Raw genomic sequence first — 12418 nt, forward strand, 5'->3', positions numbered from 1 at the left:
TACCCTTTTGTTTGCATTTTGCAAAGCACACAGTGTGGTCAAAGTATTATTTGTGTGTGCCTTTCAGATCCAGAACACACCTCTTTATAAACAAGATATAAACTAAGCTGCTTTCAGGGAGGAAGTGGAAGTAAAAGGGATAATAATGTGGTCACATTTTTCTTAACGTCTCTTTCCCTGATTGGCTCCTGAGGAGTAAACCCAACATTCCGCAGAGGTTCGCTGCAGCAGCTTTTCCACTGCCAAGTCTGGTCTTTCACTCACCTGGACTCTTTGCTCACTCTGTGGGCTGCCCACTCCAAGTTCACACTTCTGCTTCTAACTTCGCACTTTAGATTGTCAGTTGCATATTGGATTTAGATTAGTGGAAACATGTTTGCATCAGCTGCGGCTGTCATCACTTTGCTGAGTTTCTGTTCTCTGCATACTACTTTTGGACAGGTGAGTGGACATTTTGTTATTATCTTATGAGTGAATGAATGATATAGAGCTGAAATAAGGTGAAAGGGTGCCTTTAAGTTTAAGGCATTGAGACATACTCACAAAGCAGTTATATCTTTGAGCCTCATAATGACTATTATTCAGTGCTTAATAGGCAAGAAACTCTCAATTCCTCTGAAGTACACAACAGGTCCTATTGAGAATATCCTTGCTTGACATCACAGACTAAAATTTTGACAAAGCAAACCTTGAGTCCACCTGCCTTTGCAAGCAAACTACAGGAACAAGGTCCCTAAGGCTCCAGTGTATGAATGTACTCAATATATCTATGCTGTGTTTCAATGCAGTCCTGCTACAAAAGTCCAAAACTCTGCCTGTCTGTGAATGACTCACAGTAGACCTTTGCATGCATATTTGTATGTTTCTGAGCTACTCAGAGAGTGTCCTGTATATGTGTATGCGTAATGTGGGTGTCAGAAAAGAAAGTACATTTTGGTAGGATTTAATAGAACTATACTGTAACTTCAAGCTCCAACTTTGCATGCCTCCTACGTACTTTAATAATGTAACCCAGCACCCAACATGAAGCCATGTGAAATGTTGCCTAGCACAGGCAGAAAGAGGCCTTTGACAACTACACTACAAACACCAGACACCCCCTCGCATGACTGAAGTCTCTCCAAACCTCAGTTCTGTCCAAATCAGAAAGGTGTTTTCAACAAATATTGACTCTTCTTACATAACTCTTGCTGGACGAAAACACTAATTGGTTGTCTGAAAACATGCATGAGAGGACAGGAGAGAAGGTGGAGAATGACACTGTTGAATGAGGGAGAGTAATGAGGGAGAAGACATGGGTGGAAAACAAACTGCCACTCCCTCACCCTTCCAGCCAATAGAAAGGGAGGCTGTGATGCAGGTGTTTATGCTGAGGGCGTTTTAATACCTGACTGACTGACTGACCTCCACCACATCATAAAGAACAAGTGATTATCCATAATGCAAGCTAAATAGCTTTTGCTGATTTCATCTCCTTTCCTAAAATAACATGAGGAAGTTACATAACTTTGTATAAAGAGATTTTTAACATCCCCACCAGGTCACACCCACAAACCACATCACAAGAATAGTAAACTAGTTACTTTCAGAGTGGCTTTCTGTATTTATGACTGAGTTACAGTGTCTGGTTTGGAGAGGAGGAGAGTCCTGCATACAAATGCATAAAGTGGCCAAACATACTTTGATCCTATAGTAATTACTCCACTATCTAACAGCACCGCCTCTGTACTACACCAGCCTTCAAGTGCACTCCTTGAGCAGACTTTCATTTATTTACATGCAGCAGAGCTTACTCTATTTTAGGGCCTTTTGTCTGTATGAGATATTACAGTCATTTTAATTAAATGCTCACTCTGCACAGTCAAGTAATAAAGCTGTAGATTTACTTAAGTAGAGTGACCTCTAACATTTATGGTCGTCAGGATTTTTTCTTTACTAGCATAATTCTGATTATACAAAAAAAAACCCCAAAAAACATGCAGGTGGATGTAAGGCTGCAACTACTGTTTCCCAAGATCCAGATTTGACATCCTCAAATGTTCTCTTCTGTCCCGACCAACAGTCCATAACCCAGAGATATTTAGTTTACTGTCATAGAAGAATAAAGAAAACAGATTATCTACACATCTGAGAAGCTGAAACCAGAGAATTTTGATATTTTCTTCTTTAAAATGACTTTTAAATTAAGTAATCGATACAAGTAAGTTTCTGTTGTTTGATTGATGCAGCTTTACATGAAAGTGAAAATGTAAATGTAAAAGAATCTGGTGGCTGGAAAAAGAACTTTTTTGCAAAATTAAAAAAAAAAAAAGCAACATAATTATTAAGTGTGATGAGAAAGAAGATGACCACAGAAAATCTTTGAAGGGTAAGTTCCATATTTAGGCTCACATGCTACTACGGCATATATAAAAAGCTTTTAGTTGTAAAATGTTCTTGAGTCTAAGTTGAATGAATGGAAATGTTCAAATAAAAAGAAAGTGAGCTATTTTGCTAATACATCAATAACATCACAGACTCTGTGTGTTCTCACTTTGAGAGAGTTTTCTGTGCTGACAAAATATTTTTTCAGTTTACTTGGGCTAGAGGAGAAGCTTTTCTGTATTTATAAATTCAGCAGCATTCCTTATTAACAAAATGGCACATAAAATGTTTCTGTAGCTTTTAAGATCCAAATACTAATTGCACCATGCTTGCAAATGCTGCTAGGCATTACAAGAACGCAGTGTTAACAAAAGTTATAAAGAAATATCACCTTATTTCAAAATTAATGAATGACCTATGATTAGGCAGTGGCAATTAATTAAAATTCTGTATTTGATACACTGTAACATAGATTTTGTGATATTGTCAGTGAATTACATCAGCTTCAAACAAGTTGTTGTGAAATACTAATCAACACATAAAATTATTGAAAAGTTGTCCCATCTCTTTTTTTCCAGGACTGTCCTAGTAGACAGGAAATACAGGGATCACTGAAGCAGGTTCAGAAGCTTCTCTCAGTCCATGAGGCCTCGTACTTGCAGAGTTTACGCAACCTGAAAAAGAAAATAAACCTGCTGCAAAGCAATGCAGGAAAGCAGACTACAAGAGTCATTAACAGTAAGCAACCTTCAGAAATACTGATTAATTGAAATATTAAATGTTAAAATATTTTCCATTGAGCTTTTTTTAATTTTTTAATCACGCCTTAAAATTCCAACAGGTACCTGTCCAAAACTGGATGTGCCCATCAATGGGAGGAAACTCGGCAAATCGCACAATGTGGGTCATGAGGTTCATTTCCTGTGTGACCCAGGATATGAGCTGTTGGGATCAGAGAGCAGGGTTTGTCAGGAAAGTCTGGCCTGGAGCGGGCAGCAGCCTGCCTGCCGAGGTAAAAGACCAGGGTTGGTTCTATTACCCGGATGGTCACTTTCATCACTCATCCTCTTACCTAACCCACTGATCACATGTACAACCCTGTCATCATGCTCTTTGTAATCTCCCCCACTCCTGCTCTCTTTTGCCATTCCTCTTTTTGTGCATCTTGCATGTCACCAAACTATGTAGAGATACATTTCATATTATTGTATAGTATATTGACAGGTGATCATATTTCCTTTTTATGTACTTTGGTCAATGTCCAGACAGTTTATTGAATGCTGTGACATGTGATATTCCAACCTGAGTGTCCACTGACAGCTTACTAACTTTGAGATAGCAGCTCAAAGACTGTTTGATCAAGACATCCCCTAAACTTTGGCTGCACCTAACATTAACCCATCTGCTCCATTCCCTCTTTATTCACTCTCTTACCACACATATGACATGATGTTGTCTGAGTTCAAGCATCAAATATAGCGGGTTGCTTATGTCCTTGTACCACCAGCAGGTTCAAACATAGCATTTCCCCATATAACTTCATTGTCTTTTTCCTCAGACATCAATGAATGTGTGTCCTCTCCATGCCTGAATGGTGGGACATGTGTGGATGAAGTGAATCAGTTATCTTGTGTCTGTGCCAAAGGCTGGGCTGGAGCAACCTGTCAGAGCCCTGTGCCAACATGTAGGTATAATATACTACATACTCAGACCACACACACCTGATGGAGATGGGTTTTTTTTTTTTTTTTTTTACACCTCTCTTACTACTGTTTAAATTCAGATAACAGGTTAATTTAAGACTCTCTGGATTGCATTAAATGGTGCCTTTTAATTTTAGGATGTACATATAACAAATAAGTATTTAAGACAACACTTTTTTAACAGTCAAGTATCCAAATCCCTGCAGTCTGCTGAAGGAGATTACACTGGCCAGTGGTTTAGCTTGCCAATACAAGCCTACATACCACAAAGTGGGTTTTATTGAATTCCAGCTTGAAGTCCAAGACGGTGCTGGTTGAGTGGCAGCGGTCTGCTGTGAATCTCTAGGGCCACATTTGTTTTGTTTTTCTCTAGTTCTTAAATATTTCCACACTAACGTACAGCAGACAGTCTGAATACTGGCCTACCTGTGTGGGCTTTTTAAAAAAAAATCCTGGCAACCCACAAATCATCACATTACAAACATGACTACTCTCTCACCTAGGTGGTGCATAGTGCCAACCAGTGCAAAAGTAGAGACGAAGCTGCCTCTATTAAAGGTTACATGACACCACAACTTATTTTTTATTGATAAACTACATTTTTTCATTGTGATTTCAACTTATCTGTCAGAATGATTAATAACTGAATGAATGAATATGGCTGAATTCCCAGGACAGATACTGAATATATTATAGGAGACCAGTTACAACCATTGCTTACTGCTCCTCTGTTATGTCTTCCTCTTTCAGTCTTTGTCACCATGACAAACACTTCTGCCGCCAACTCGCCAGCCACCGCTGCTGCTTCTACTTTACCAGCTGCCACCACTGGGCCCTTTGTTCGTCCATCACGTTGCACTATGGTCCAGGGGACCACCCATTGCACCTGTGAGCCAGGATACACCATCTCTGGCAGAGACAGCAACGTCTGCACTGGTGCAACTAACAACTGCCCTTGAACCAAACCTAAAATACAAATTTATGATTCCACACAGGAGCAATGTTAAGTGAATGTGTGTGTTATGCATTTCAGATATAGATGAATGTGAGCTGTTCCATAACGGACAGGCTGGGAGGCTATGTTTACATGCTTGTATTAACACCCCTGGAGGATACCGCTGTTCCTGTCCTGCTGGATACAATGTGACCCGTGATGGGCGCAGCTGCAAAGGTGTTTTGCTGTGTTTTGTGTTGCTATAACTTAATTTTTTAGTTCACAAAATCTGTTCCCAACATTACATAAAGCTTTCCAGAAAATAGGTTCTGGAGACTTTGTGATGGATTTGCCTGTATTCTACTTGTCCAAGCTAACTTTTTTGTTTGAATCAATGTTTTTCTTTGTTTCTGTTTTGTCACAGACATTGATGAGTGTGCCACAAGACAAAACAACTGCACAAAGGACCAGATGTGCATTAACACATACGGTGGTTTCCAGTGTGTCCGTGTGGACTGCCCCAAAATCCCTAATGCTACATATGCCAAAACATCACCAATGTAAGAATGATCCTTTATCTTTATTTTTAAGTTGAATTATAGTAATAAATAGATGTGGGGATCAAATCTTACACCAAATAAAAACTTTGACGGTGTAAACCAGTGCTTTCTGAAACTGATTGTTGGATTAAGATTGTTTCAGTTGCCATCCTCAGATTTCACTTACAATTCTTTTTTTCCCCAGGCGTTGTGAACGTAACCCTTGTTCTGTGGACAACAAGGCATGTTCTCAGGCCCCCAACTCCTTTTCCTACCATTACCTGGCTGTTGTATCCAACTTGTCAGCTCCCCGCGTCATGTTCCGGGTTTCAGCGTTGCGGCCAATGGGTGACACTCTTCGATTCTCCCTGCTGGGGGGAAGGCAAGCTCGGCGCCACTTCACAGTCCAGCGTTCAGACCGTCTGACAGGTCAGCTGATGCTGGTGAGCCCTGTGCAGGGCCCTGCCACTCTTGAAGCTGAAGTGGAAATGAGCGAGCTGGAGAAACGAGTCCAGCTGGGGAGGTACATCACCAAAGTTACCATGTTTGTTTCCCCACATGAGTTTTAAAAAACAAGAAATATGGGAGATGTAACACTTAGGGCCAAAGAGCACAGAGGTCAAACAAACAGCTGGTTTGAATTTAGCTAAGGACTCTATACTTGGTCATTGATGCGGGATAATCTGATGTAACATGACGATCATCTTTAAGTCAACTGTACTTACTAAAGGAGCTGCTACAGCTAGATGTCAAAAGTGTAGCATAAGCCAGCTTATTGACTCTCAGGTGATGGTGGAACAACACCGCTGTTTTACACAGCTGTATGAAATACATGTTTTAGAATATGAGTTCTTCAGAGGCATTGGTATAGAAATGCAAAATTAGTGACTTTAAAAGAGTTTTGTATGGATCAACTAAAACATATTTATTGCAGAAAGATAGAAAATGAGTGTGGGAGGAATAACACAAAAACAATGTAGCAGACTGTAAACTAGCATTTGACTGAAGGATACCTGAAATAAGCTGAACCAGAAAATATGTAGACAGACCACCCTCAGAGTAAGTGCTATTTTTTTCCTTCCGTCAGCAGATATTTATGTTGTTTGTACTGCATATGTAGTCATGATGTATAAAGATTTTGTAATCCTCTTTAATATCATGTTTATCTATATTCTGATGTGACTATGATATTCTTGCTTCTTAAACAATCATTAAAACCCCATTTAAACCATAAAAACTTTGGTCTTTTATTTGAAGGAAAATTTGTTACAGTTCGAAGTTTCAGATTTGTTCTGTCTACCCTCTGAAATATACTATAAGTGCAGTCTGATACATGAGCAGTGGTATATGTGAGCAGTGGTTGTTTGGGAAACACTTGAGTTCTCACAGTACAGAGCAGTGCTGTTCAGCAGACAGACAGCCAAAGACAGGCTGCTCAAAGAGCTACTCTGTTCTTACAGTGCATGAATAACTTTAACTTTTAAATTCACAAAACAAGTAAGCACAGGGAAAAGTACGTTTCACATTCATCATGCAGGAAATATGCATGACCATTCGGAGGTACTTAGTTTATTCATGAGGGAGTGTATATTTTAGAGATGAAATGTGCTGCACGAACTTTCTATCTTCTCATAGTGTTGCACAACTTTCTGAACAAGAAAAACCTAAAAACCACCACACACAAGCACATTTGTGGATAGTGAGGCAATGTGTAGGTTCGCTGGAGACAAACAGGATGTCTTTAGTTATAGATGGGGCTCCATACTTTGCCTCACCGATGACACCACTGAGGGGGCGGGGGAGTTGTAAGCATGGGATCCCAAAATGAGATTGCACGCTGAGTGAAGAAAAAAGATGCACAGAGATAGGGAGGCAGACAGAGAGTGATGGCTGAATAGAGAAGCCTGAATAAAAGACGATTCACGCTAGCCAGTCAGTCACTGGCTGAGGGATGCAGACTGAATTAAAAACTGCTGTCTTTATTACCACTGCAGAATAGACCTCTCACTGTTCTTCTCTCAATCTCTGTCTTAATGGAAGAGTAAGCAAAAGGAGAGTTGAATGGGAGGCCATCCATGTGTCTGTCCCTCGTGGCTTCACATGAGGTGATGATTCAGTATCCAAAGTCCACTCAGTGCCTCAACAACTCCCAATCCCAAATAAATCCTTCCTCTCCTCACCTACAAGTCTCCTTGTGCTTTCTGTATTTTATTCCCTGCTTTCCTTCTGCAAAACAGCAACAAAAAATCACACAATCTGGGCTCTGAGAGAGTCTGTGCCCATGGGAACACCTGGTCTGGAGTCTGTTGTTTTGGCTGTTATGTTCACCCTTCACTGTCCTTTCTTTTTCCCCCTGACCTCTACCTTATCATATTACATCCACTTTCTCATCCTTCTATCCCCGCTCCTCTATTTCCACCACCCCTTCTCTATGGCTCTCTCCAACGTGGCTGAGTCACACCGTACAGATAAAAAGCTCTCCTAATGAGTGCTGGCAGTGTGTATGGGACTGAAATCAATATCTTGATATCAGTCAGTCTGGGTGTGCGCAGTAGAGTCACAAGAAACCAGCACACTGTCTTTGACAGCAGGTTGGGTTATCACTGGTACTTACTTTTGAAAGGATATACCTTGGTATTGTCTGAAGTTTAATGGAACAAAGGAGAGTGTGACTGGATCTGCTGAGCTCCAGAGAGTGCAGACAGGACTCAGGAATCCGTTTGGCTCAGAGCCATTCAATGTGGGCCTGCAGGGGAGGAGGAGGGAAGAGAGAGGGGATAACAAGTATGGCCGAAGTGCCCATAGTAGCTGTTAGAGTATGTGGTGGTTGTAAAGCAGGTTAAACTGCCCTGTGCCTCAGGTCAGTAGATGTGAGTCAGTTAGTCTGTTCTTCACTAGACACCTAATTGTGCCTAAATTATACAGTTGATCTGCTCTTCCACCAATCAAGCACTGGGGTTGTCTATCTCCTCTGTTATTTCATATTACAAGTTCATTGGTGTTGTACCTGTGCCCTGAATTAGTCATTGCAAAGAAAATGTCTTGTGCATTTTTAATCCATGATGATACACTGCCCCCTGCTGCCCAAAGAGGAGACATGCTGTTCAAAGTGATATTCTCTAGCAGCTGCAGATGTATTGGACAGTTAGTGCACATGACATTTTTTTTAAAGAATAAGACTCCAGGCTTCAACTTCTAGATTATAGGTTGCACAGGTTGAGGTTAGAGATGCGCATCAAGCAGCATATATTGAAAGGTACAATTTAACCTAAATAATCTGGATATAATAAAGTGAATATGACAACAACCTAATTAAAAACAAACAATCTTCAGTTCAGAGCATAAACTTTTCACTCAGACATTCTGGTCACCACTGGTTTTGACTAGCCTGACTGAATAGTTGTTGTTTTCTCGACTATTTTAATTTAAAACACATGGGAATACATTCACAGGCCTTGAACAAGGCTAGGCTTGGACCTAGCTAGAATGAAAAGTCCTACATACAGAAGCAATAAGTTGCTTTTCAGTGCTGTAATGTGTCTGATGAAATTAGGATAACTGGGGCTAAACAAATGTAAATTATGCCCATAATAACTATCGCAGACTGGAATACTGTGGGATCTGAAACATCTGTTGGCATCTTCAAACTGATGCAACAGACAACCTTATAGGTATGAATATGAAAATCCTTGAGAATTACCAAAATTAAGGCTAACCAAATATGCTTAACATACAGCCCAGATCGTATCAGCTTGGTAGAAGGAGCAAAAAGAACCGAGTTTGTGATCCAAAATGCCATTCATTTCAATGAGCTAAAATTGACCTGGCTACATTGGTTGTTTGTTTGTTTTGTTGTTTTGTTGTTTTGTTGTTGTTGTTGTTGTTTTTAAACTACAGAACAACAGAAGATGATGAACAGAAGTTGGTTGATGTCATAGTGTTATGTCATAATTTTTAGGCCATAAGTCACTGAAGATCATATTGTTTATATTTACTTTTACAGGTGGATTTAGCAGAAATTTTGATCACGTAAAACAATCAGACAAAGCAATAAGGAGAAACAGCTCACTTTATTTTATTTTATTTTGTTATTTAACTTTTTGTTTTTGGATCTTTGGTGCCAAAAGTTGAATTAAACATTTCCCCCCCCCCATGTTACAGGCAAATTCAACTATCAAAATTCTGTTGATAAGCTGTTCTAAAGGCATTGAAGAACTGCTTATGGCAGAGTCAAAATGTATTAGGAGAGTGATATCTTTATGGTTTTGGTTTTACTTCAGCTTTGCTTAAAGCAAAATGTTATAATCCCTATACTGTTCATCTGATGTGGATTTAAAGACTCAAATTAAACATGAGAGTCAGCACTTACCCTCAAATTCAGTGTTTAATTTAAAATCCATTGAGCTGAAGTAAAGAGCCTGTTTTTCCTACTATGTCAAGTCAAAATGTCTTCTGGGAAAGAGACCGACTAAGGAAGCTTTATGACCTGTGAAAAGGTCTGTAAGGATTGTACGTAAACTTGGATAAAAGCGCACATGGTTGAAACCAACTAATTATTGAGGCCTGAGCTGCAAAAGCAATCGTGGCAAAGAAAGGTGTGGTCACAGCTAAATTACAGCTTCCCATTCAGCAAGATATATTTGCTTCTTGTCATGAGTTGATTCCAACATGTTTACATTGTTCAATCGTATTGGACGGCTGAATATTTTATGAATTTTTGTGTCTCAGAATGTTAAACAACGTGTGTATTAACAAATTAATTCCAAAAATCTTTCTTAGAGCATTTTGTTGTGGGACCTGTGTGCATAAGTACCTAATTGGTCCAACAAACCATGAAACCCTGAGGATGAGCCACTCATGTCTCTGATAATGTCATTTTCCTTCATAACTGTTATTAAAGGTCTAGTTTGTAAGTTGACTTGGCAAAGAGGTCAGGGGAGGGTCTGTATGATTCCTTAGGTGTTTGAACTCACTTCTTATGTTTAAAATGAAAGAAAAGTTGTTTTATCCCATGAAATTAAAGAAAATACTACTAAGTATCTTTGTTATCACAAGCTGCCATCACTGATAAAATCTTTTATATTTTTCATCATATTTGATCTTATTGCATCATGCCCAATTCAAACCAAACAACAGGTCTTAACTTTCTGAATTATGATCACATCACAGTCCTTCTACAATTACTCTTGACTTGTGAGGATGGTAAGTCTGTCTGGACATAGCCCTGATAATGACACAAAGTCACACTGAGAGTTTAATAAGACACCTAATAATTGAACCCTGTTGTGACCCTGATCAACACTATCTTTTATCAGATGTCTGGCTTCAGTTTCCAATTTCCAGTCTGCAGCATGAAGGTACAGTATGTCACTCAATCCCAGATCCACTTGGTACGAGCCAGAACATGCCTACCCATGAAGCAAAAGCTAGGTGATGATTGGTAGAGGCAAATCAATAGTTTGGTGTGAATTTTTGCAGCTCGACTGTGGGTAGCAGAGTTTGTGAGCAAGTCACACATTGTGATAAAATAAGAAGTCAGACTTGAATCATAACCAGGTAATGATTATAAACAGGCTCCCATCAATGAGGACAGCATTTGATGATAAACATGGACTGGCTCTTGAAAACTGACTGCAGATATATGTACATTATGTAGAGAACAAAGACACTGATCAGTAAGGACACCAAACAATGGAAGTCAATCTGACACCCGTTAAAATGGGCTGATTATATTAGTATTATTATATTAGTGTTATATCATAGCAGCACAAAAACGATGTAACTGAAATTGAGATGGTTTTCCACAGAGTTATTTGAAAGCTATGCACACACATATCTTGTTGAATATACATGTACTGTAGCATCTGGGGCTCTTTGACGTCATGATGCTCATGGGTCACTTGTCACTGAGCTGCTCTATAAAAGACAAAACACCGGACTGCTCAGCCGGTAGATAACTGACAGATAACTACGACAGACAGAGTAACAGCTAGATCAAGTAAAATGTTATCCAGTGAAGTTTTATGTTGCTGCAGGAAATTAACGGGGATCAACAGGTAAGGCAGGCTTTACAAGACAGTGATAAACTAATTTGTGGAACAAGGCTGTAAATTTAAATGCATATTTCTCCTAATGTTACGTAATTTTCAAAACAACCAAAAGTCCAAAAAAAACTTTTGCATTCTGAAAGATGTCTCTAAAATCTCTGTTTTTATTAACTTATATGTCATTACTCTGTGCTCAGCCATATTAGTTAAAAAAGACAATTAATAACTATTTAAACCAACAGTATTTGCCAAAGAGAGTGTAATTTGCAAATAATTGAATTTATTCATGTTTCTTTTACCAGGTTGGTTTGTTCAGACCGGCTGGATTTTAGCACCACAGTGATGGACAGTAGCAAGTGCCCGTCTCCGTCTTCATTTATTTGTATGATGTGATACTGTGCTCATTATATTATTTTAAGGGACACTTGAGTTTTGAGGAGCTGGATCGAGTCCTCAAACTCAAACTGAAGCACTTTTGTAACCTACCTTTCTGTTGTGAATGATGGAGGTACACAAAGGTCATGCATGCAGTAAGTCATTATACATTTTCACATCTGAGTCACATAGCATTCATCAATTATTTCCTGTAATTTTATTTTATTTTTTGCATTTTTGCAATATGCATGGGATACACCAGCACCATTCATTAGTGTTTTCTTTTGTTAGTTTGTTATTTTTGGATTAAAATGCATTGCTGTCCTAATTCTCATGCAGTGTGAGTGTAGTGGGAAACATGGAAATTAATATAGAACAATATGGATTTTGATGACTCTAACCATCTGACCCATGGTTTGCAAGGGCTGACTGAATCTTATATTTCAAACCAGTTGT

The 12418-nt window shown here is 39.2% G+C and overlaps 1 protein-coding gene across 1 annotated transcript; it reads left to right on the forward strand.

The window, feature by feature from the left end:
* The first annotated feature begins 139 nt into the window (after positions 1-139).
* On the forward strand, positions 140-6730 carry LOC133977782 (fibulin-7). The gene is made up of 8 exons (XM_062416061.1): positions 140-441; positions 2943-3102; positions 3206-3376; positions 3923-4048; positions 4818-5003; positions 5101-5238; positions 5426-5561; positions 5746-6730. Exons 1-8 carry the CDS (start codon positions 373-375, stop codon positions 6107-6109), a joined length of 1350 nt encoding a protein of 449 aa, XP_062272045.1. The 5' UTR covers positions 140-372; the 3' UTR covers positions 6110-6730.
* The last annotated feature ends 5688 nt before the right edge of the window (positions 6731-12418 follow it).

The sequence above is a fragment of the Scomber scombrus genome, chromosome 1 (assembly GCF_963691925.1).
Source record: "Scomber scombrus chromosome 1, fScoSco1.1, whole genome shotgun sequence".
Taxonomy (NCBI): domain Eukaryota; kingdom Metazoa; phylum Chordata; class Actinopteri; order Scombriformes; family Scombridae; genus Scomber; species Scomber scombrus.

Coding starts and splice junctions, on each gene's coding strand:
- LOC133977782 (XM_062416061.1), top strand. CDS start 373: ATGTTTGCATCAGCTGCGGCTGTCATCACTTTGCTGAGTTTCTGTTCT. Junction 4,049..4,817: donor TCAGAGCCCTGTGCCAACAT/GTAGGTATAATA, acceptor TTCCTCTTTCAG/TCTTTGTCACCATGACAAAC. Junction 5,004..5,100: donor AGACAGCAACGTCTGCACTG/GTGCAACTAACA, acceptor TATGCATTTCAG/ATATAGATGAATGTGAGCTG.